This window comes from Colletotrichum godetiae, assembly GCF_030913485.1.
Source record: "Colletotrichum godetiae strain CBS 193.32 chromosome Unknown BDP55scaffold_3, whole genome shotgun sequence".
Taxonomy (NCBI): domain Eukaryota; kingdom Fungi; phylum Ascomycota; class Sordariomycetes; order Glomerellales; family Glomerellaceae; genus Colletotrichum; species Colletotrichum godetiae.
Window position 1 is genome coordinate 1377462 of NW_026851251.1, and position 21814 is coordinate 1399275.

The 21814-nt window shown below is 50.2% G+C and overlaps 9 protein-coding genes across 9 annotated transcripts; 5 read left to right on the forward strand and 4 right to left on the reverse strand.

The window, feature by feature from the left end:
* Window positions 1-79: 79 nt before the first annotated feature.
* Window positions 80-1809, reverse strand: BDP55DRAFT_645705 (uncharacterized protein). The gene has a single exon (XM_060573660.1). The coding sequence runs from the start codon at window positions 1712-1714 to the stop codon at window positions 152-154; it is 1563 nt and encodes a 520-aa protein (XP_060435792.1). The 5' UTR covers window positions 1715-1809; the 3' UTR covers window positions 80-151.
* Window positions 1810-3415: 1606 nt separating this feature from the next.
* BDP55DRAFT_645708 (uncharacterized protein) lies at window positions 3416-5388 on the forward strand. The gene is made up of 5 exons (XM_060573661.1): window positions 3416-3552; window positions 3677-3764; window positions 3822-3980; window positions 4045-4342; window positions 4408-5388. Exons 1-5 carry the CDS (start codon window positions 3498-3500, stop codon window positions 5350-5352), a joined length of 1545 nt encoding a protein of 514 aa, XP_060435793.1. The 5' UTR covers window positions 3416-3497; the 3' UTR covers window positions 5353-5388.
* A 118-nt stretch (window positions 5389-5506) lies between these two features.
* Window positions 5507-6351, forward strand: BDP55DRAFT_214588 (carboxymuconolactone decarboxylase). The gene is made up of 3 exons (XM_060566022.1): window positions 5507-5881; window positions 5942-6003; window positions 6071-6351. The coding sequence occupies exons 1-3, from the start codon at window positions 5730-5732 to the stop codon at window positions 6316-6318; spliced, it is 462 nt and encodes a 153-aa protein (XP_060435794.1). The 5' UTR covers window positions 5507-5729; the 3' UTR covers window positions 6319-6351.
* Window positions 6352-8193, reverse strand: BDP55DRAFT_214581 (uncharacterized protein). Its single transcript, XM_060566021.1, has 4 exons — window positions 7980-8193; window positions 7387-7893; window positions 6998-7293; window positions 6352-6919 (listed from the first exon to the last, which is right to left on the reverse strand). Exons 1-4 carry the CDS (start codon window positions 8049-8051, stop codon window positions 6385-6387), a joined length of 1410 nt encoding a protein of 469 aa, XP_060435795.1. The 5' UTR covers window positions 8052-8193; the 3' UTR covers window positions 6352-6384.
* A 468-nt stretch (window positions 8194-8661) lies between these two features.
* On the forward strand, window positions 8662-9854 carry BDP55DRAFT_540602 (PAF acetylhydrolase; the record flags this gene model as incomplete). The annotated part of the gene is made up of 2 exons (XM_060568137.1): window positions 8662-9234; window positions 9294-9854. 2 exons carry the CDS (start codon window positions 8662-8664, stop codon window positions 9852-9854), a joined length of 1134 nt encoding a protein of 377 aa, XP_060435796.1.
* Window positions 9855-10117: 263 nt separating this feature from the next.
* On the reverse strand, window positions 10118-11032 carry BDP55DRAFT_626700 (uncharacterized protein; the record flags this gene model as incomplete). The annotated part of the gene is made up of 1 exon (XM_060571659.1): window positions 10118-11032. One exon carries the CDS (start codon window positions 11030-11032, stop codon window positions 10118-10120), a length of 915 nt encoding a protein of 304 aa, XP_060435797.1.
* Window positions 11033-12178: 1146 nt separating this feature from the next.
* BDP55DRAFT_723647 (uncharacterized protein) lies at window positions 12179-13017 on the reverse strand (the record flags this gene model as incomplete). The annotated part of the gene is made up of 2 exons (XM_060578777.1): window positions 12179-12313; window positions 12373-13017. 2 exons carry the CDS (start codon window positions 13015-13017, stop codon window positions 12179-12181), a joined length of 780 nt encoding a protein of 259 aa, XP_060435798.1.
* A 4674-nt stretch (window positions 13018-17691) lies between these two features.
* On the forward strand, window positions 17692-18720 carry BDP55DRAFT_645714 (uncharacterized protein). The gene is made up of 2 exons (XM_060573662.1): window positions 17692-18080; window positions 18182-18720. The coding sequence occupies exons 1-2, from the start codon at window positions 18074-18076 to the stop codon at window positions 18649-18651; spliced, it is 477 nt and encodes a 158-aa protein (XP_060435799.1). The 5' UTR covers window positions 17692-18073; the 3' UTR covers window positions 18652-18720.
* A 1843-nt stretch (window positions 18721-20563) lies between these two features.
* BDP55DRAFT_723649 (ribose 5-phosphate isomerase A) lies at window positions 20564-21472 on the forward strand (the record flags this gene model as incomplete). Its single annotated transcript, XM_060578778.1, has 2 exons — window positions 20564-20966; window positions 21033-21472. 2 exons carry the CDS (start codon window positions 20564-20566, stop codon window positions 21470-21472), a joined length of 843 nt encoding a protein of 280 aa, XP_060435800.1.
* Window positions 21473-21814: the final 342 nt, after the last annotated feature.

A 21814-nucleotide genomic window follows, 5' to 3' on the forward strand; every position in this document is an offset into this window, starting at 1 on the left:
TCGTTCAAGAATCAGTATTAGTCAATAACTCAACGGAACGCCAACTTAGATTAGTTGGAATATTCTTTGAATTCAAGGTACTGGGAATCCGTCAGTCAATTACTATGGCATTTCGCACCCTATTTCCATTGGCCGGAAAGAAGTCTTTGTCTCATCCCACCCGTCTTGGTTTGGCTCCGCTCGGTGTTGACTTAGTAGAGGTTATCTGGGGACTTTCACCAGGAGAGGTATCCTCTTCCATGTTTTCATCCTCATCATCACTGCTTCTGTCAGAGTCAAACTCAATCCCTTCTTCGTTGACCATATCGTCGTCCTCGGGATTGGGAACGTCCTCCATCATCTCCGCATCGGGATCTTCTCGAAGTTCATTTTGAGCATGCTGTTCAGAAGAGACGACTGGCAAGAGCTCTTTGGCATCTGGGTTTAGTCGATGATCTGACGAGCCCGATGACTGCCACAGCTTGAGGCGTTGGAGACTTCCGCTCAGAAGCCTGGAAACAGACTCCTTCATGTACATGCCATCAAGGGAAAAAAGCTCCAACACAGCCAGGATGAGAACCACCTTCCACCACATTGATGTCCAGAAGGAAGTCGGCCAGATGAAAACCATTGTGAGTGCCTCTGCTACAGCAGCCAAAAGCCAACGACTGGGGTAGATATGATTCCAGAGAACCCGGGTGTCGTTGACACAAAGTTCTAGTGAACTCGGCAATACACATGTTCGCCAGTGCCTGGCGAGCTCGCCATGGTCGAAATCTCGTTTAGCATCGTTGAACCGAACTCTATGCCGCAGTCTGTGTTCCCACATTGGCAACAGTCTGCCTTGAGAGTCCCACGGCTCCTGTATACAAAAGTCTCTCCATCTGCTCCAAACCTCCAAGGCAATTTCATCGCTCACGTCAAAGTATTCCCTGTGCTTCGTTCCGCAGCTGCAGGTCCATACTCGACGAAAGTTGGCCAACTCGGCGTGGACCAACTTCTCAGCAAAAGTATTCCAGGAGAATTCCGTTGTCGTCGCTTCATCATGTTCAAAGAACTCTTGGTGTTTGCACTGGTATTGAATGTCTTTACCACGCTTTTCTGGGAGGTATTTGGTGACACCGATTTTGAGTAGGTGTCGGCTGCATTCGTGCGTCTTGGTGACATAAACATAAAGGGAGCCCGAAGATTTTGTCTTGGGGCCGGCCTTGATCATGAACTCAAGTTTGCGATCGATTTGGGGCCCGTTGAATTTCTTCGCTTGCGTTGAAGGTGGTTCGCTTACACTCCGATCCCGTATAGTAGGCCGTGGATCCTGTCTTCCGGTTTCAGAGAGTAGATTTGGAAGGGTGTGAGAAATGTGAAAAGGCGGCCTAGCCTGAGTAATATCGTCAAGGTCGCCAAGGGTATGTTCAAGGCTGTCGGATCTCTCGGGCTGGGGAGATTTTGCCGATTTCAACGACATTGCAGATGTCGACCTATTTCTGGGGCCGCTTTTCTTTGACGGGGTGTCCACCTCAGATTCATCGCGCATATTCGAAGCTGGAGACCAGCTAGGCCCTGCAGATTGATCTCCAGAGATAAAATTGAATGAGGCTCGTCGAAGCAGCTGATCAGGTGTTAACCCGGTCATGGCCGGCGCAAGAGGGGAAGATGCTGTGCTCGGCTGCGCTGCCTTCACGGGCCTGGGCCTGGCCCTATACTTCGAGACCTTGAGAGGTGTAGAGTCTTGCATCGTTGAGGAATTAAGCCGACTGATACGTTGAGAAGCTTTATGCGGTGACCAGACAACATCCGAAGCAATTGATCAGTTTTCAGATAGTTTAGTATGTCCAGGCTCTGTAAGAAAATGCTGTACGAGCCCACACCATTGTATTTCTAGCCTTTTAAAGGTTTAAGTACCAACGGGAGATTGGATGGAACGTTTTCTGATAACAATTTCGGGATGGTCTTTTTCACTTGCAGCATCGAGCTGTAAGCGCCCTTGTTGGTCCCCAATGCTGCGCCCCTCTTAGGTCCTGTCTGAGCATCCTTGCGCTTGCATCGGGAGCTCCCGATTCAGGACCAACGAGGCAGAATTTCGCATCCATGAGAGGCTTTTTTGGGGTCATTTCGACGGATAGAGCAAGAAAGCCGGTGGCTTTGCTGCGGAAAGCGACAGTGTGCGTGGGGTTCTCAAACAGGAGTTCGTGTCGCTACAACCAGACCGCTGGCTGTGCCTTGAAGAGAGGCAAGCCGCCTCCTTAGGCTACCTCGGGATATCATTACCCAGAGGTTTGGGCACCTGGGCCTAAGAGAGACTTCGGGCGTTCAGAAGTCAGGCAGGATGTAATAAGGATCGAAAGTCTTGATACTTACTCATGCTAACAACTGGTAGTGCAGATTTGCCCAGTAATAAGGTAAAGGTGGGCATATGCATACAAGTCCAGAAGTTGCGCGCTGAAATGAGAAGCAGCTTCAGTTACTTCAGAACAAGGAGACTCCCCATTCACGTTTGCTAATTTAATAGAAGCAAGCGAAATCAATCAGGTAATTTGAACACAACCGCGACCGCAGCCCTGCGGGTACGTCATACTCTTGGCGTTGATCGATTTCATATTGACATGAGTAGTCAAGAACCCAAGTCGAAATGTGAGGCATTAGTCAATGACTTTGAATGAAGTTACAAAATGTGCAATAAGAAAGCTGTTACGATAGATCTTTTTCTATTGCACTCGCAGCCTCGACATGAGATCTTTGCGCTTTTGCTTCCATCTGTATAAGGACTGAGAAGCACCAGACTTCTGTACATGATCAATAGCCCTGAAAAAGGTACCTGGTCGATCATACTCGGGTATCAATCCTTCATGTTATGCCTGTTGGTGTCGTGAAGGAATTACAAAGCAAGGATTGAAGGATCAGAAAGTCACAGAAATCCCCATGGACCTATCTTGGCAACATTCAGCCTATCCAAGCTCGACCTATCTCCTCGTGCCGACCGGTAGCTCGTCCCGGAGGATCCATTTTTTGTTCGGCGAGACGGGCACTCAATCAATCAACAATGCGGCACCCGGGCCGGGGCGCAGTGCAGCGACGGCTATCTCGGTCTCGGTTTTTACGACAGCTTAAAGAATCGCTCTGCATAAACTCAACAACAGTGCAACTCTGGGCGCACTTGAGTTAGTCTTGATATACAAACTTTAGAGCTTATATGTGTTGTTATCATGTTTTATGCGGTGCCGAAGATGGCCTCCGATTCTTCACGTGACGCAACGATGGTGAAATCGCTTCTGAGGATGGCGACAGATGGCGAATACATCCGATCAACCCAGTTTCCGTCCAGAACCCCTCTCAACGTGTGATAGATGACAAATGAACATGAACTGACTCGATCGCGACGTTCTTTCGGCTCTGGATTCTTGTCGTGTCTTAAATACTTTTGTACACTGATAAACTGGTTGTCTGCTTTGTCTGATGTATCATCGGATCTAGCCATTTCTTGGATTTAGTTGGCCTAAATTCCGGGACGCACTGATATCATGGGCGGTGAACGGAAAATCAAGTCTGTTGCCATCATTGGCGCGGGCGCTGCAGGTAAATACCTCCCAGGCCACCCATACGCTCGGGATGTATCAATGCAAGCCACCGAGAGAATGTTTACTTGCACCACGAATCGGTGGTAGCTTCTAGTGACCGACACAGTTCTAATATCGCTCAGGTGCTGTAACTGCTGCAGCTTTCAAGGCCGAAGATTACTTCGAAAAGATCCGGGTGTTCGAAAGAAGAGAGTCTGCTGGAGGAACATGGTAATGCTAGGGAATCATTTCGGTTTACAATGTTACATGACTGACTTCGTTACCCAGGATATATGACTCGAGCCCGTCTGAGCTGCCTCCGCTCCAGCCCGGACTTCTCCCGCCCGATATTGATCCCGCATTGGAGATTCCGGGCGAGCTTCCTCAGGTCAAGCCTCACAGCCAGCAAGAACGCTACTCACAGACTCCCATTTACCATTCTTTAACGTAAGCATGCGGTGACCAGATTTATTAATAATTCCGGAGGAAACCTTCTGACGATACCCCAAAGAACCAATGTCCCGGACATTGCAATGTCATTCTCGGATTCTAGGTTCGCCTATGGGCCCTTTGCGCCGCACTGGATTCCACGACAATACATTGAGAATTATTTCTCTTTGCACAAGACTGACTCTATTCTGGTGCTAAGTACGACAGTCGAAGACGTGACAAGGATTCCCGCCAAGGATAGACCAGAGCAGTGGAGGTTGATTCTGCGCAAGTTCGATGCCGCTCGCAACGTCGATATTTGGTGGCAGGAGGTATTCGATGCCGTCGTCTTCGCCAACGGCCATTACTCAGTACCATACGTAAGTACTGAAATTCATGGAATGTCACTTTTACTATTTGAGCTACGAAGCTGATTTGCTCGTAGGTGCCTCACGTCAAGGGCCTGGACGAATACATCGAGAAGTTTCCTGGCCGAGTCGTACATTCCAAAACCTATCGCAGTCCCCAGCCCTACACCGGGAAGAAGATCATCACCATTGGCAACTCCGCATCTGGCCATGACGTGGCGGAGGAGTTGGTACAGACAGTTCGTACCCCGGTTTATCAGTCCCGGCGGTCCAAGTCCCGCTGGGATGGCGAAGAGCCGCCGAATGGTATCGCCTGGAAGCCTATCATCAAGGAATTTCGTATCGACGGACGAGTCATTTTTGAAGACGACTCATATCTCGATGATATCGATCACATCATTTACTGCACGGGCTACAAACCATCGTACCCATTCTGGAATTCGGAAGCCAACGGCGGACGGGCTTTGTACGACTACAAGAACGGAAAGCTGATCAAGACATTTTGGCACACCTTCTTCCAGGACTTCCAGACATTGGGTATCGTTGGTATGCCGAGAGTCTTGACGTTTAGGAGTTTCGAGTACCAGGCCATCGCACTGGCAAGAGTGTTTTCTGGAAGAGAGTCTGTTGCATTGCCACCTGTTGAGGAACAGAAGCGCTGGGAGAGGGAGAGAGAAGAGCTTGTCAAGAAGGAGGGAAGAAAATTCCATGACATTGCCTGGGAAACTGGTGAAACTTTTGAGTGGCTCAACTGGCTGTTCCGCGTCGCTGGTCTTCCGACGCTCAGGGGCAAGGGGCGGACGCCGCCTGTACTTTCAGACGAGCTGATCTGGGCGGTTGAGCACATCAGGAAGTATCCCGAGCCTGACAATCCAGTCAATGATGCCGAGAAACAGCGTGCACAGAATAGAGCGCATTGTTCCGGGATTCACGAGGAAAGTCGCGGACAAGATGCACTAGAACATAAGGGGAAGTGGAAGCTGGCGCAAAGACCCAAGAAAGATCTACTGGAGTTTATTTGATTAGATTTTCTGATAATTGAAGCAAGCCAAGAATGGTAGACATATTTACACGGTAGCCATGGTGCATAGGAATTGCACGAGACGGGATAATGCGGAATAGTCCTTACATTTGATGCGGATTATCGGAGTAGTGCGGGGTGCGCGTTCATTCCCCGGTTGAGGATCGATTCGGCGCCATCTGGCATCTTGATTGACTTAAGCTCGGATGTGACCCCTCAATTGGTTCCGTGGCTCTGCCGAATACGGATGGCGAGTTGTTCCTTGTGAAACGAAGACATATTACTCACTACAGTCACGTTTCCATTCTATGCTTGTTGCACTGCTGCTGCTTGGACACCTACTCTTGATCAACAATTTTTTCCAGCCGAAAAGCAAAAATGGCATCCGAGAACAGCAAGCAACTACGCGCTGAGCTGTTTGGAGCTGGCCTGAAGAATCGACGCGAAGTCGTAGGGGAGACTTACGTCGAGACCGCTATGCGCAATGGCTCAAGCGAATTCGCTTATGCTCAGCAGGAATTAATTACTGAGTGAGAGGAGCAAAATCCGAGGACTTCGAGGTGGTTCTAATCAAATTACAATCATTGTAGGTGGGCCTGGGGAAACATTTGGTCGCGTCCTGGCTTGGAGCGCAAGCAGCGAAGCCTCTTGAGTAAGTCGATTCGAGCGCAGCCGCAAAGCTCCCTGGCGTAGGTACTTTGGACTGACGTTGGCACCAGATATCGGCATGCTCATTGCTTTGAAGAGCTGGGCTGAGTTCGGAATTCACATCCGAGGCGCGATTAGGAACGGGCTGACAGAACTTGAGATCCGCGAGGCGATTCTTCAAGCAACGGTTTACTGTGGCGCACCAGCGGGTGTCCAGGCCATGAAGGTTGCTGACGAAGTCATCAAAGATATGATTGAAAAGGGGGAGCACCAGAGAGAAATGGCGGAGGTCTCGCCGAACTATAAGAAACCTGAGTAAATCACCATTAAAACAGTAACCGACCGTAATCCTAGCCCTGTATATCAAGATGAGTATCGATTTTACTCAATTGTCTATAAGTGGCAGATCGACGAGTTCAATGGGAGTTAAAGACCACAATTCGTCGAGTTCGACCAGCATCGCATCTGCAACGGCAAATTGCTTCTTGACTTCGAGTAGACACTCAGTCACAGCCTGCCGTTGAGAATTTTCTCGGGACCTTGCCCCTGCTACTCTGAGTGGAAAAAGGTGTAGGAGCGGCGATAGAGTAGAGGACCGAAAAGCTTCCCTGGTTGTCTGCAAGATGTCTTCAACATGCTTCGATATCTCATCTCGGCGTAACACTGGTACTGCAACGGTCATCGCTTGCCAGTGACGTATGTCGTAGTCATAGTTTCCAGAGAGATAAATGCTTGTTGCCGAGTAGTAGCTCGTAGCGAGAAGCATTTCATCGTGTTGGACAGATGGAAATGATGCATCGTTCCTCCACCTCTCAAGCGCATCGCGGAGATAAAAGCCCTCTGTGGCTAACTCTAGCGCATCGATAGATAGGACCTCAACTCCAGATAAGCTGGTGTAAGTTCTTATGAACTGGCCAGTACTGAAGCAGCGAAGTAGTAGATCAGCATTCTCTCTTCAACGCACGTCTAACCATGATACGTGATGTGGTAGAACATACCGTGCCCTGAGTCTAGAGCATAACACAATCAGGTTCAGGAGATCATCTAGAGAAACACGACGTTCCGTGTTTGCTTCTTCCGATAAATTGCCTGTCAGCTCCATCCACTCGGGCGCTGCCAGAAAGCTAGACTGGTTGAATATTATACTCCTACAGACTTCAAAGGTTCGAGCCTGTATGAAGAAATTTCGCGTTGGTCCCGAAGTACATGCTGACGGCCCGCTGGCAATGAGTGCCTGAGATGTGCCGAACACCATGTGCTGTAGCCACCTCTGCCCAGAGGTGTCTTGTAGCAGCTGGTGTCAATGTCAGCTCCAGTTTTTATTGATCGCAAGACAACAAGCCAAGGGTACAAGGGTATTCGGTCAGGAGTGTTGAACTTTACGAACCTCGAACAACCCTAAGAAAAAGGTTGACCAGAGAATGCTGTCTTTCCGTGTCAAGGCATGGTCCATTACAGCTCGTCGTAGAGAGGTGATGGATCGCAAATAATGTTCAAGCGCGAAACGCAAGCTATTTTCGCAGTTCAATGCGCCAAGCATATTTGCTTGCATAGCACCTAAGGCCAACATTGCGTCCAACAAATGGTTGAATGGGGCTCGCATTGTTTGGCCAGAAGTCTTGACTAATTGTTGGACATCTGAAAGAAAGGATGGCCCTCGACCGGTGAAGCTGTTCTTGCGAATGAACACATCAAAGTAAAAGAGATAAGTAGCGGTGTTGTCCGAGGGAGGCGGAACAGGACGTTGTGTGATAGGCTTTGTGAAGGACTTGGCTGTGAAGAACTTCCCCTTGGCCAACCGGATTGCAGCTCCGTTGCTCGGAGCCGACGCCGCCGGAAATACACATTCAATGCAGCGTTTCTGGCATTGGGTGCATGGATTTGAGCCGGAACACTTGGATCAGTTAGGACTAAGAGGCCATAATTCGAAGAAAGCCAATTGCTCGTAGTAATAGTAAAGACAAGGGTGGTTTGCCGTACCTTCGAGTGGCTTGCAGCGCACGGCGCGCAGCGAGAGCGTCTCGTGCGACGGTCGAAAGGTCCAAGATGCATCGCTGTCAGACTAGGTTACTTGTGAGAGTCCTGTGCCTTCAGTTTTGCTCAGAGTCTCTGGTTCTTCCTACCTTTTGGCGAGCGTAGTCACCGCGGAGTGTATGTTTGCGAAATGTTTGCGCGAGCTGTGTCAGATGTTGAGATAGTCGAGGAGCTGAGTCTGAGAGGTGGATCAGGACCCCGAAGTCACCAAACCCAAAGCGGAAGCAATTGAGCGACGCTAGCTAAGAATCCCCAGTAAACCAGGGTAGGATGGCCAATTGTATAACAGCCAACGTCTAGGCAGAAAGGAATGGGAAGACGAGGATCACGGCCTCAAATTATCTTCAAAGCTCCGACTCAAGCTATGGGAGGCGCAGCTACTCTCTTATTTTATCTATCCACATCGACCAGCCTAGTTGCACTTATCTGAAATGGGAAGCAACCACGCGAGAGGTTCTTCGTGTGTAATCAAGGGTACGACGAAGGCACAATGGATGAGTATAAGACACAGCTGCTTTCTCGTTCTGTTTCATCTCCTTCAACTCAGTCGGGCACTATCGTCTCTCACACCGGATTAACATCTTATCGAAGCATTTCTACTCCATTCAAACTTGCAACCTTTGACATCATGATCCCGGCGTTGATCATAGGCGCTCTCGCCTCAGCGACTCAGGCGATTCACGTCAACGGCCCAACTGGACCTTACGCGGTTTCCATGTCAGTGGAAGCCCTGACCGACGACAGCAGGCTCGACCCTTACGCCCCGGTCAACAACACGCATGTGCGACGGCTTATGACTTCGACTTTCCTACCCGTCGACAAGGCCAAAAACTCCTGTGAGAGTTTGAAAAGAGTCCCATACATGACGCCCCTCGTGGCCCAGGCCTACGATCAGCTGGGCGTCGCTGTTGGCCTGCCCAACGGAACCTTCTCTTCATTCGAGATGGAATTCTGTCAGCCGAGACCTCGTTCATGCAAGCAGGCCCGCTCCAACTTCCCGTTGGTGCTTTTCTCTCCTGGCTGGGGCAACCCGCGGCTCCTCTACGGGGCTATGGCTCGTGAGGTGGCTAGCCATGGTTTTGCCGTCGTTACCATCGACCATTCTTACGATCCTTCTTTTGTTGAGTTCCCTGATGGAACTGTTTATCAGGCAGTGAACCTCGACACCGACAATACTACGCAGTTGGAAACTCTCACCCAGGTTAGTGGTACCCCTGAGTAATCCCTTGCCGATGTATAAGGTAGCTGATAAAGTCCCAGGTTCGAGCCGACGATGTCTCTTTCGTACTCTCGCATCTTCAAAAAAATCCTATCAATGGCGTCAATCTCAAACGCACCATTATGTTTGGTCACTCCTTGGGAGGTGCGACGGCTGCCGCCGCAATGTTGCAAGATTCCCGCATCCTGGGCGGCATCAACTTGGACGGCAAACTCCTCGACCCCGTACTCAATGCAGGTCTCGATCGTCCCTTTACTCTGGTCGGCCGGCCAGCGCACTCTGCCGACGATCCGACATGGGACGTCTTCTTCGCTGCTCTGAGAGGCCAGAAGGCTCTGCTGACGGTTAACAACACCACGCATGGGGCGTTTACGGACTTCCCCAACCTCATCTCTTCACTGAACCTTACTTTGCCCGAGGCTGCACGCTCTTTGTTGGAGAGCGAGCTTGGGAGTCTGGAGTTTGGCAGGATCGGAAAGGTAATTGCTGGGATTGTCGAGGCTTTCTCTGATTTGGTGTTGCACAAGCGGGTTAAGTCTGTCTTCACTAGGACTGGTGATGCTGCTTTCCCGGAGGTTGTGGGAACTAGCATCAAAGTTTGATCAAGATCAAACTTGATTGGACTTGTTTAAATGCACTAAGACTGGTAAAAGGGCGAAGAGCTGCTTGTGGTCTCTATGGATGCATTGCGAACGAACCGATTGCCCGGAGGCCTAAATAATGAAGGGGAGAACAACATATTTGCCTTTCTATTTGTATTACTAGTAATAATTTGTTGAGAATGTACTTTCACTTGCAATATCAGTGTCCCTCGAATTTGCGATTTACGATATTGGCCGAACGGACGAAGCATAAGTGAATGCCATCACTGTTGCAGGTACGTTCCCATCTTAGCCAATCCAGCATTGTCGCCAACCTCCTCCAAACACCTATTCAGCATGCGATGAAATAGCTCGAGTCCTTCAGTGCTGACGTTCTCCTCGCGAAAGCCTCTCTGAATCGTTTCGAGCCCCTTGATCTGCATCGAAGCCGGGTTCCCAAAGTTCTCTTCCCACGCTTCATCATCCAGAGCTTGGGCGACCTCAGACAGGTGAGACAAAAAGGTCGAAAGCAGAGGCAAGATAATCTTGTCCATCGGTATCTTGGTTGCCGGGGCTTCCCCGCTGCCCCTGTCTGGCCTTTGGCGTTTGAGCAAGTTCAGAGCGACTATACCTCCAGTGAAGGTTCCGTACCAGGCCGCCAGGGCAGCGAGATCCCACAGGCTTGCTGCTCCGGAATCCTCGGAAATATAGTGAACTTGCCCCAGCGGCTCGAGATATCGAGACATCTTCTGGAATTTAGTGTCGTCTTCGCCGCTAAGGAAAAGTGAAGAGTGTTCGGTGCCCATCAGGGCTGGCGTCACCATGATAGCGCCGTCCAAATACGCAGTAATGCCATTCTTCTTGAGGAATGACTTCATTTCGCGTGCTTCCTTGGGAGTTCCTGTTGTAACGTTGATGAGGGAATGCGAGCGTTCCACTTCGCCCAGAGGGAGGGCGGGTAGGAGGAGCTCCATGATGTTGTCGTAGGTTGAGACGCATAAGACAATCACACCGCTATTTTGAATAGCTGCTCGAATCTTTGTCTCGAGAACGGCACCTTCCTTAACGAGCTCGTTGAGAGATGGCCGTTGAGGGTTTCGGTTCCACATGGTAACGGTGAGTCCAGCTTTCAGCCAGACTTTGACCATCGCGGCACCAAGATTGCCGACTCCAATGATGGTGATATCCGTCTTGAGCATTTTGATTATCAATGGGATTGTTGGACTTCTGCAGCTTAGCCTTTGATGACTTAGATTGGGGCAATAAATTGTTTCCAGTTGAAGAAATTTAGCCCACGGGATGAACTTGACTAAAGTTGAGTGCGCGACTTGGGAGCCTTTTAGTATCTTCAAATCTATCGCAATGGCAATGATGAGTTCTTTCGGAAATTTCGTCCGATAAGCTTACAAATTTGCCGTATGGCACCTCATCTTGACTTTGTTGATTCGGAGTCTCTTCCAGTACTGCGGACCTCGCGGGCTCCGTGCATGAAGACCACACCCTCCTTTCATGGAACACTTAGTTTGTATGGGCACATAATCGAGACCAAGATTTGCTCTGGAGATGTTGAGAACAAGGCCTTGAAGCCAGTATTCTTTAATCATGGGGCTCCTCAACAGGCCTCGTACGGCACGAAGATGTGCACAGCAAATCTAAGGACAGGCAGCTCAATTAGATACGAATAATATCAAAACAGCAGTTCGCGTTGGTTAAAGAGCGCCTGAATATGTCGATAATTTGCCAAACTGTGGCATTAGGTCTGGCATCGACGGTGCGGAAGCCGAGGGATGCGCCGACCGACGAGGGTGTAAAGCAGTTCCGAGGTATCGACAGAAAGAGTTGATATACAGAAAGGCGATGGTTGACTGCATGTCCGCTGGCGGAGTCCGCTTGCGGAGTTTGTTGCAAAGTTAGAAATGGCCTTTTCACCTCGTTGTGTGCGGAAAAGAGAAAGGGAGGTTTCGGGATTCGACTTCCGATCAAGTTCCACAATGAAGTGCCACCAGTCTTTTCTCAGAACTTTATCGTGGGAACAGGTGTTGCCAGTACTTCCCATTATTGAAAAAGTCTGTTCACACATGCTCTGTACTCTTCTCCAGTGCCACAAGGCTAAGAATGCAATTGGAAGGTAATGAATGGCTGCATTAGGCATCAAATACTACTAATCTATCTATTATAAAAGCTCCCATCCCAGGATGAATCCATAAGCTCCCATGCTATTCCCCAAGCACTCCATAGAAACACAACGCTTAACCCATGGTTCATGATTCGTAAAACGAGTGGTAGAGGCATTCAAGCCCCATTTGCCAATGCTTTTTGACAAAATTTGCCGAAAACAATCGAATTTAACATTCCATGCAGCAAGTAGAGCAGCTGGACTCTGGCGAGGCAGGCTGCGATTCCCTCTTCTTGGTTTGACGGCACCTCCTTGGGAAGAGGTTGTTCCTTAAACGCTGATGAATCTTCTTGTAGTGCTCTCTCTGTTGTTTCAAATTAGCTTGTGTTCCAATGAAATTCCAAAACAACCGGGTGAACTAACCATATTATCCTTCCGGCTGAAGATGCGATCGCAGTCGGGGTGCATGCACCTCACAGCAGGCTTGTGAGAGCCCATGTGTCGTTGGAAGTCCTTGCGGGTCGCAAAGCCAACGCCCGCTTGCTGGCATCTCTTTTCGGTGCAGAAAAAGTACTTTGCATGGCCCCGGAAGTGCTTCCTGAGATCGCATGCGCGCAGGAAAACCCGCGAGGAGCAGCAGCCCGAGTAGCGGCAGCGCCAGTTGCCGGCTACGTCGAGATAACCCATCTGGTGGAGATCTGCCGGGCCCCAGCTCTCAGGCTGCATCTCCTTTGGAGGCGAACGTGGCGAGCCTGGTCCGCTGCTGGTGCTAGGTGGTGATGCGAAATCCAAGGGCTCACTGGGGATGGGTGAAAAGTCTGAGCGGGGAGAGGATGCGGTGAATGGGGTGTTGATGGTTGCGAAGTCGGTATCCAAGGAGAGTGGGGAAGCGTCGTTCATGAGAGGCATTGATGTTTGGTATGCCGGGAATGAATAAGGATAGAAGAAGTTATCGGTGCCCTCTGATGCGGGGAATGGAATGAACTGAGAGTCGAATGTGTAGACCGGGCTGCTACCCTCGACACTAGGGAAGAAGGTGTAAGATGTCTCCTCGAGATAGGAATCCATGGCGCCTGATACCTGCAGACAAAGAGTTGGTTGTAATTGTTGTTGTTGAAGTAGAAAGGATTCAGATGTGACTGGTTGATATTATCGCAAGGTAAAGTATCCTGTTGTGAGCTTGGAAGATGGAAGAAACGAGCTTGGCGAGAACTGGATCGACGACGACGTTTATGTATCTCACGATCCAAGATTCTCCAGATTCTCAAATCACCAATGCACACCTCATGCAAGTCATATAAACACGGTAGTATAGCTCGATTCGGGATGCAACGTCGGCGGCCCCAAACGCCGGGTGCTGTTTGCGCAGTCTTCCGTCCAAGACGGACGAGAGCGTTAGCGGCCTTACGGCGGTGGAATCATGAGATGGGAAAGTGAGAAGCGTGCAACTTGCAAGGCCCCTAGTCGGCAATTGCGTTAGACTTTGACAACCTCAGCAGATCTTGCCCCAATTTAGGGACAACCGGCCGACTGTTTCAATTGTCAGCCATTTGACATCGGCGTTAGACAGCGTTCCTGAGTGTTCTTGCCAAGGATCTCGTGGCACGAACAGTTGGGGAAATGAGCGGGGGCTGGAGGGAGAGGTGTGCTTCAGCGAGAATGCGATTCGCTAGTCAGCCGTTGTGGAAGACATGTTACAGCGTCAGATCGCCTGGAGATCACGAAGAGCACAGCCGCGTTAACCAGGGGCACACATATAGGCAGTGCGAACCTATATGAAAAGAGTTGTGTTCGTTCCCCCGGGACGGGATGCCACCGTCTTTCATCAGCGCTGACTGAACTTAGTAGAAAGCATTAATCGATATCTGATCCCTAATTTTGTCGACACCTGGCTGGGGGATGCTGTCATGCCGCGTTTATTTGCTGGGGGGTTCAGCCGCTGTTATATCTGGATCTTCTCCGCTCAGACTTCTCAAGTTGATTGCGATTGGCTCTTGCGATTCTGTCAACGTGAACTCTAAAGTCCAGGAAGCGCAGAGTTCCGAGGTGGCTTCTGGGTAGCCAATCGGTATCCAGCAAGTTTTGACAACTCGCTTGTCTCTGGGATAACCCTCTGAAGCTCTCCAGTTTCCGAGATGACAGCTCGATTACAACGCAAGCCTGCCCGCCAAACCGCCAAGTCATAAACACGGTAACCCAACATGACCCCTCTCACCCCCCCTGGTCTCCTCTGACGCTTGAACGTCAATCCTCGTAAGGCTAGACGACAGGCCGTCAACCGTCAATGTCTTTAAACGGATAATAGTGGGGTCCTGTCACGGTTCGTGAAATGCGATTCGCTCATGAGAATCGCCCTCAGCCACCACCACTGCATCAGTCGAGACGTCTGGAGGCACCTCCTCCTCTGCCTACCCGACTGGATCTTCGCCCTTCCTTGTTATGATCGCCGTGGCTCATCAACGTCACTTTCGTCGATGATCTAGGCCCCCCTTCGAAACGGATCATTCTTACCATAAACAATGCAATCACGACAAGGGCGGCTACGGCGTCTGCCCCATCCGCGCCGACTCTCATCCCCATCCAGACCACCTGGTACGATGAGAGTGGCTAGACCGCGAATCATCGGCCATCGTGGAGGCCTCTTCTCTGAAAAAAACCTGATTAGGCTTACCTCAATGTTTTGGAGCCTGCTTTCATGAGAGGCAGTAATTCTGCTTTCTCAGGGACGGGTTCGACGATCATGGTTTCGAACATCATTTTGCAATCTGATTCCCCATTTTCGGTGTTGATTCGGCCGTGTCTCACCTTTGTCTTCTCCGGGCCGTTGTTTCTCTGCGTCTTTGCCAAGGTGCTGCTCATTGCAGCACTTGTATTCCACCCTGGTGATGGCAACAGGTGCCAAGCAAGACGGTCTCGACGGGACCCGTAGTCGACGTGGTTCCAGACGCAGCCGCCTGTCTTGGATGGCTAAGAATATTTCTATCAACGTTGGGTAGAGTCAGCAGTGGTAAAAGTCAATTTCAGATTGAGTCAGTGTTCCACGGCTCGGTGCACTAGTCGATCTCACCTTGACTCGCCATGCAACGACTTTGAAATGAAGAAGACGATCTAGATGTAGATCTCCAGATTGAGTTACGTCGTAAATCAGTGGGCGTTAGCTGTGCAGCGTTTAATCGTGAGTGAACCCGGGGGAACGGCAAAGTTTAAGTCCTTCTCGAGCGTAAATCCACAGCGCCCCTTTTTTCACTATTCAGGGGATACTAGTCTTGTAAGTGACCGGAGCCGGTGGGACGAGATGACTAGAAGAACGATGCGACGTGTCATTCAATGTCAAGGTCCCTGTGTCATTGACGGTTGACGCTAGGAAACCTGCCATTTAATGTCGTGAATGCAACCGGTTGACGGCCGTTTTCGGGTTGTGGACCGAAATTCGCATGTTCATTTGGATGAAATTTAGAGGAGTTCGTCTCAATGAAGAATACCCCCTAAGAATTGACTTCATATGCTCCGTTGATATCTACGAAGAGGCCACCTCTATGTCGGTAAGAACAAGGGGATCGAAACAACAACAACAACGGATGCGGAAAGAAGTTACCGAAAGAGACAGGACGGTGGGCACGTGGAAACGAGAGCTTCGGCCGAATGATAATGCTCTTTAGTGTATTCTTACATGTCAGTTGGACTCTCGTAGCTTGATGCATACTCATTCTTGACTTGTCGTCTGCCACCAATTCTCAGATACGTCGATATTGTAGTTGCGGGACTGCATTGGCCTCGTGTTTCCATCAAGTGGGATTAATAATCTTCAAGCCAAAGCCAACTTTATTTGACAGCAATGAGCAGATGGATCCTCGTCAGGGATGGAACTAATGTTTAACACTCTAACTTACCAAACGAACGCCAGCCAGGTCCCAAGCGGACACCATGTGCCGGTTTCAATCCCGAGAACTCCAGTGGCCAATGACCGTCGCTCTTCGGTTCAGTTAACCACAGGCTCAATGAAAGGGGCTGGTCCGGCCATGTTGGACCTGAGCCAATCATTCTCTGCAACCAAACGACTGCGCGATTGACGGATACTGGGGAGGTCTCAATGACGCCGGTACTGCCGGCACGTTTCGAATAGCGTTCTTTCCGTGGCAGAGTCACCCTTGCTCATGGTGTTGCAAAACACCCCCACTTTCCTCTTCGACAATGGCCTCTGTTTGCACAACTATTCATTCTCCTACCTCACGTAGTTGACGGGGAAATTAACCGTGGAGTATGGATAAAGAAAGAGTGGAAGATAGTTGTAGGAAGAGCATGCTGCATGTGACTTCCGGACTTTGACTCGGCACTGCGGCTAGGTATGTCGGGTCCGCATTATTGTAGATAGGAACTTCGCCTTATCTGAAACGAAGGCGGTACATCAACGGCGCCCAGCAGTCTCTTACTATCTTCGATAAGCTCTTTGAGGTTCTCCTTTCTTAGATCGTGACGCCTGGCCGGATCAAATTCGTTAGAATCGCGGATATGAGCATCACCATCTATAGGCCGAATACATTCTGGTTTAGGTGGGTGTTGTCAACAAAATAGGTCGCATACAGCCAGTTAGAGGGTATAACTCGGTACAGGCTGAATTTATAGATTCGTTGCACTGGATAAAGGAAGCGATCAGGTATTGATTCAACCCTGGTCATTGACATTTGTGTTTCATCCCTTTACAAGAAAAGTTGACTACAGACCGGGAGATCTGTAAACGACAATCATATGTATGTTTCAATTACTGGTACTTGACCCGATAGATGAGGAGCTGCGTACCATAGCAGACAAAAGTGAGAAATGGAAGGATTGGTGGTACTGACCTTAGACCTCACGCCCCTGCCCGGAATCGAATATGCCTGCCCCTCAGTCAACCCGGACTCCGACTCTATCAGGGTATCTACTCTCACTTGACCACTCAATCATTGCGCACACATCTTGAAGTGGCCCGCTGACCTAAACAGACGCCGCTGTGCTGGTGACAGGAACGACGTTAAGGGGACCTAAGTTTACCCCTTGGGAGAGAAGAAGCAGGCCGGTAGCCATCTTTGAACGAAAACGACTTAGCTAATACAGGTAGTCTCTGAGGCTCTAGACTATATGAAATCTCTTACATCCGACTCTCGGTTATTCTGTGATACTGAAAACTACGTCTCTCCTATTTCTCATTGAATACACCTGCAGTCATTTTTTTCATCGATGTGTCTTTCATATAGCTAATTCTATTGAGCTAATCAGCTTGCCTGAGCCCAAAACCTCTTCTGTCAGAGTCATGGGACAGAAAGCCTACTATAAAACCCACAATCACGTTTGTGTCGTCAGAAGATCGATGAGCCACTCCTTTGATTAAAGAATCAGGGCGAGATTATACTTAAATCTCAGGTGACTCGGCAGTCTTAGTTGAGATCACACTACAGACTATTTCAACTGTCTTGGTTGAAGTATTCTGAGAAGACAAGAATACTGTGTTACCGCAGGTGGATACACTGTGCTTCTGTTCTCAGAATAAGGTTTGATGCCTTGACTGCATGAACCGGGTCGCCATCACACCACAAGTTGTTGCCGGGATCCAAGTAGGAGACTGATCATTGGGATTTGGTTCCTCACCGGCGGAAACTTCCGAAATCCCAGGAAAAGGGCAATGACCTACAGGCTGGAGCTTGTTCCCTAGCTCTCGGGATCGGTCCCGGCTCAGCGTTCACCGGAGGCCGCGAGGCGCGACAAATGCGTTGTGGATACCAGCCGAGGCACATCAGATCGCTATAGTATGGCGAGCCTTGTAACTTGCACGCTTTGGAGAATCTGCACTGCATGTTCATTGGCGAGGGATGCCTAAGGTAGACTCATCGTTTTCAAGCACTGTGATGCCAAGACCAGTTTCCTTGACCAGTAAGTTCCAACGGCAAGACCTCTCGGCTTCACCAACGCAGTGCTTACCGTTGACTACTGGATTACTCTTCCAGTCCGCTACATATATGAGCATGCGCAAGGTGAAATGACCATCTATCTCTCCCCTTTCCCTCTCCCCCCTTTCCCTCTCGATAAGTTGTAACCATCCCCTTCTCCAGGTAACGTCGCTACAGAGGCTCTGACCCAAACTTCAGCTATGATGAGTAAGTTTGCTTCAGTTTGAAGACAGCCGCACCCTCATCGCCTCTAATTGTCATTCGATCCATCATCTTACTTGAGCTATGGAGGTACTGATGAGAGCTAGAAACCCTCCCAAGCCCCAACCACCTGGTCGCCATCTGGGCTGGCGTCTTCCCACTATCCGACGCCAATGGACCTCCCCAGCAGTGGATCGACCTTCACTCGAAATCAGTCATCTACAATGATCACGCCTTTCGTGTTCAGCGCAAAGGTCACGCCGGCATAGCGGATCACGTCGGGATGTGGAAGCATGCAAACCCTAACTTCGAGATGCATGTCGAGCTCGTGTGGCCGGAGCTGAAGAAGGATGGCAAATTTTATGTGACCTTTTCCTTCGTCGGGACCGGAAAGTACGCGAACAACTTGACTAGCCATTTCAAGGCTAGCGGAAAGACTTTTCGCTATCAGGGAAGGTTGGATCTCACAATTAATGAGGATGACGGGCTGATTGAGGTTGTGGATGAGTATTATCCCTTTCACTTCGATGCGGGGACCTCGGTTGAGGAGTATCGGAAGCAAGAGGAAGACAACTAATCGAAGCCCTCAAGTACTTACTACTTGTCTCTGGATAGCGAGCCAATGCGTTAACACAGCAAAGTAAACACCTTTTCCTCTTTTGTGCACTACTACTTCTCAGTTCACTTTTCAAGTGAAGCCATGTTTCCCAATACATCTATCACTACATGTACGTTTTCCGACTGTAGCAATAAGTATCACCCACAACAGGTGCCATGCTAGATATGACGGCTTAGGTCGGCAAACATAGAGTCATACATTGGATTCACCTCAACAAGATACTGAGACTTGCGCAATACTGAAGCTAGGATAGCATGGGCCTTTCATACTTATCTGCGAAGTCTCGCTGACGTTATCAGCAAACTTGTCTACTGGCAAAACGGAAAAGTATGACTGTTGGTCTCGAAGCGCTTGGTCCAATGGTCTCACAGGGTACCTTGCGTTTCACTTGGGTAAAGTCGACTGTTGGTCACTGCTATGGTCGGTTTTTTGAAGCCAAGTGCTGAGACATATAATCGTGTTCACGTGGTACTCAATATGGCAAGGAGTGCTTCTTAAGGTGGTTTATCGCACTATCTTCAACCGTAATGATGCTACTTACTGTCAAGGCATATCCGAGGACTTTACTAGAACCTGGATAACCACTGTTTGACCCAAAAGACTTGCTTATCGGCTCTAAGGCGAGTCGCTGGCAGTTGTTCTAGGAAAGGGTACAAGAGAGATGGCTGTATATTGAAGACACCTTGTGGTGCAGTCTGCATTGGCTACCGTTGACTTGTGATCTCATCGACAGCGCGGAAGACTTGTGTACGTTCTGGATCAGTTACGAGCTCCGGAGCTCTGTAATCATCGCGTCTGATTCACCAAATTCGAGTTTTAGAACGGCAGAGGCACATTAGGACCCATTCACGTCTCATTAGAAGTTAGAACAGCGATAGTCTCCATTCTTGAGCAAAATGACGTCGTTCAGCATAAAACCCTTTCACTACCCGCGAGGACCGCGAGGTAGTTCCCTGAAAGCATCCTCCTGATCTCCTATGAAGGTACAGACTTTCCCCCCCTTCCCCACCGGAAGTATCCACCGGCACGCACGCCGGTGGGACTCCCGGAGCACTCACTGGCCCTCCTCCGAGGTCCTACCGTGTCGGTCTGATTCGGCGGATCCGATTCTGACTTCTGAGACCATAACGGCGGGCATTGGGTCGGTGCTGCGTGGTGGAGAAGGGTTGACGTCCCTGGAAATAACCGTTGGGTACGTCATTCTGTGGAGATGAGCGAAAAAAAAAGAAGTGGTTCTTGAAATCCTGCGCTGCATTGACATCTGATTGTGTTGCCCCGCGCTCGGTGAAGGAGGGGTCTTACCGAGACTCACCGAGATATTTGATAGCCTTTCCCCGGCTCTTGGCTTGATGATCGTGGAGGCCATCACTCAGTTGCCAGATAATACAACGACTCCAGATGTTTCGGAGACAAGCCATGCCGACCGAACGCAGTCATCGCATGTCAGCCGCGAACATCTCTTTGTCCAAGTCCATCTCTGGAAAGAATCCGTGACGACTCCATCCGGGACCAGCCGTCACCAGCCGGGGCACGGAATCCACTCCACGATTCAGGTTCCTGAGTAAGCCCGGACAGCCGCAAGACACGCAACTTTATGGCTCATCCCACTATAACACCACCACCTCATCCCGACGGAACACGTCCCGCCTTCTCCTCGCCTTCCATGTCACTGACTAGTATCAGTACAAGTAGTAGTAGACTTCTAAGATCAAGAGTCTCATCCATCCACTTCTTCTCCTTCTCATCTACCTCACGCCCCATCTCACACCTCACCATCAAAACTCATCCCCTCATCCCGTTCCGCTCAACACTCACACCCAAAACCACCCCGCCATCAACTCGCCGCACCTTCACCACCACAAAAACCAACATGTCCGCCCCCTCCCTTGTCGAACAAACCAAAAAGGCAGCCGCCTACCGTGCCGTAGACGAGCACCTGACCCCAGGAGCCCGCTACGTCGGCATTGGCTCCGGCAGCACAGTCGTCTACGTCGTCGACGCCATCGCCGCAAAGGGTCCTGCCTTCTACGGGGAAATGACCTTTTTCCCGACAGGGAGCCAGTCAAAGGGCCTCATCCGCGCCGCGGGTCTGCGGTTGTGCAACCTCGACGATAGGCCGATTGGCCCGGACGGCAAGCTCGTCGCCATTGACGTCGCGTTTGATGGCGCCGATGAGGTGGATGCCGAGTTGAACTGTATCAAGGGCGGCGGCGCGTGTTTGTTCCAGGAAAAGTTGGTTGCTATTGCTGCAAAGAAGTTTGTCGTTGTCGCAGGTGAGTTTTGTTATGGGAAAAGAGCTCTTTTTTGAATGAGGAGTGGGCTAACAGAATAACCCCCAGACTACCGCAAACTCTCCTCGAGACTGCTCACAAACTGGAAAGCCATCCCCATCGAGGTCCTCCCCATGTCCGCCCCCGACGTGCTGGACAGACTCACTGCCCTCGGCGCCGTCAAGCCCGCCGTCCGGCCCGGCGCCCCCGGCAAGGCCGGCGAGGTCGTCACCGACAACGGCATGTGGCTCATTGACGCGCCCTTCCCTCAGCTTCTCCTGTCTTCGGAGGTATCCGACGGCAGCGCCCGCAATGCCAGCGGCGCGTGGGAGGTCTCTGCGCTGGCCAAGGAGCTGCTCATGATTCCCGGTATCGTCGAGATTGGCATCTTCCACGGCCTTAACGGCGTCGAGGCTGCTGCTGCTGGTAAGGCTGGGTTGGCGCAGAAGCCGGTGGCTGCGTACTTTGGTATGGAGGACGGTAGTGTCAAGGTTACGGGGAGCTCATAGGTTGCCCTATGAGTGCCCCGGGAAGGGATGCTCTGGGGTGGAAAGGCGAGGGGCGCATTTGCATTTTATAGCGAGATTGGAATACCTAAAAAAGTTGAACATTGTTTCCCAGAAATAGGTATTTTATCATGTTGCTGATGACTTGGTTGGACTGCACTATGTATGCTGATTTTTGCTTCAGGATTCATATCGATAAAGGGAAAGGAGGCGACTGTACGTGATGAGAGTATTGCTGCAAAAGCATACGGATCATCTGGAAATCCCTCTCATTTTACCTACTCACAGAAGCTCGTCACATCACAGATACAGATACATCAAGTTTACAGGTCAGTCATGATGCTG

Bases quoted from the DNA above. Each gene is read 5' to 3' on its own strand.
- BDP55DRAFT_645705 (XM_060573660.1), bottom strand. From the start codon at position 1,714: ATGCAAGACTCTACACCTCTCAAGGTCTCGAAGTATAGGGCCAGGCCC.
- BDP55DRAFT_645708 (XM_060573661.1), top strand. From the start codon at position 3,498: ATGGGCGGTGAACGGAAAATCAAGTCTGTTGCCATCATTGGCGCGGGC. The intron at 3,553-3,676 runs GTAAATACCTCC...AATATCGCTCAG, and splicing joins CATTGGCGCGGGCGCTGCAG to GTGCTGTAACTGCTGCAGCT. The intron at 3,765-3,821 runs GTAATGCTAGGG...TTCGTTACCCAG, and splicing joins GAGTCTGCTGGAGGAACATG to GATATATGACTCGAGCCCGT.
- BDP55DRAFT_214588 (XM_060566022.1), top strand. From the start codon at position 5,730: ATGGCATCCGAGAACAGCAAGCAACTACGCGCTGAGCTGTTTGGAGCT. The intron at 5,882-5,941 runs GTGAGAGGAGCA...CAATCATTGTAG, and splicing joins CAGCAGGAATTAATTACTGA to GTGGGCCTGGGGAAACATTT. The intron at 6,004-6,070 runs GTAAGTCGATTC...CGTTGGCACCAG, and splicing joins CAAGCAGCGAAGCCTCTTGA to ATATCGGCATGCTCATTGCT.
- BDP55DRAFT_214581 (XM_060566021.1), bottom strand. From the start codon at position 8,051: ATGCATCTTGGACCTTTCGACCGTCGCACGAGACGCTCTCGCTGCGCG. The intron at 7,894-7,979 runs GTACGGCAAACC...AACTGATCCAAG, and splicing joins GCGCTGCAAGCCACTCGAAG to TGTTCCGGCTCAAATCCATG. The intron at 6,920-6,997 runs GTATGTTCTACC...TCGCTGCTTCAG, and splicing joins TGCTCTAGACTCAGGGCACG to TACTGGCCAGTTCATAAGAA.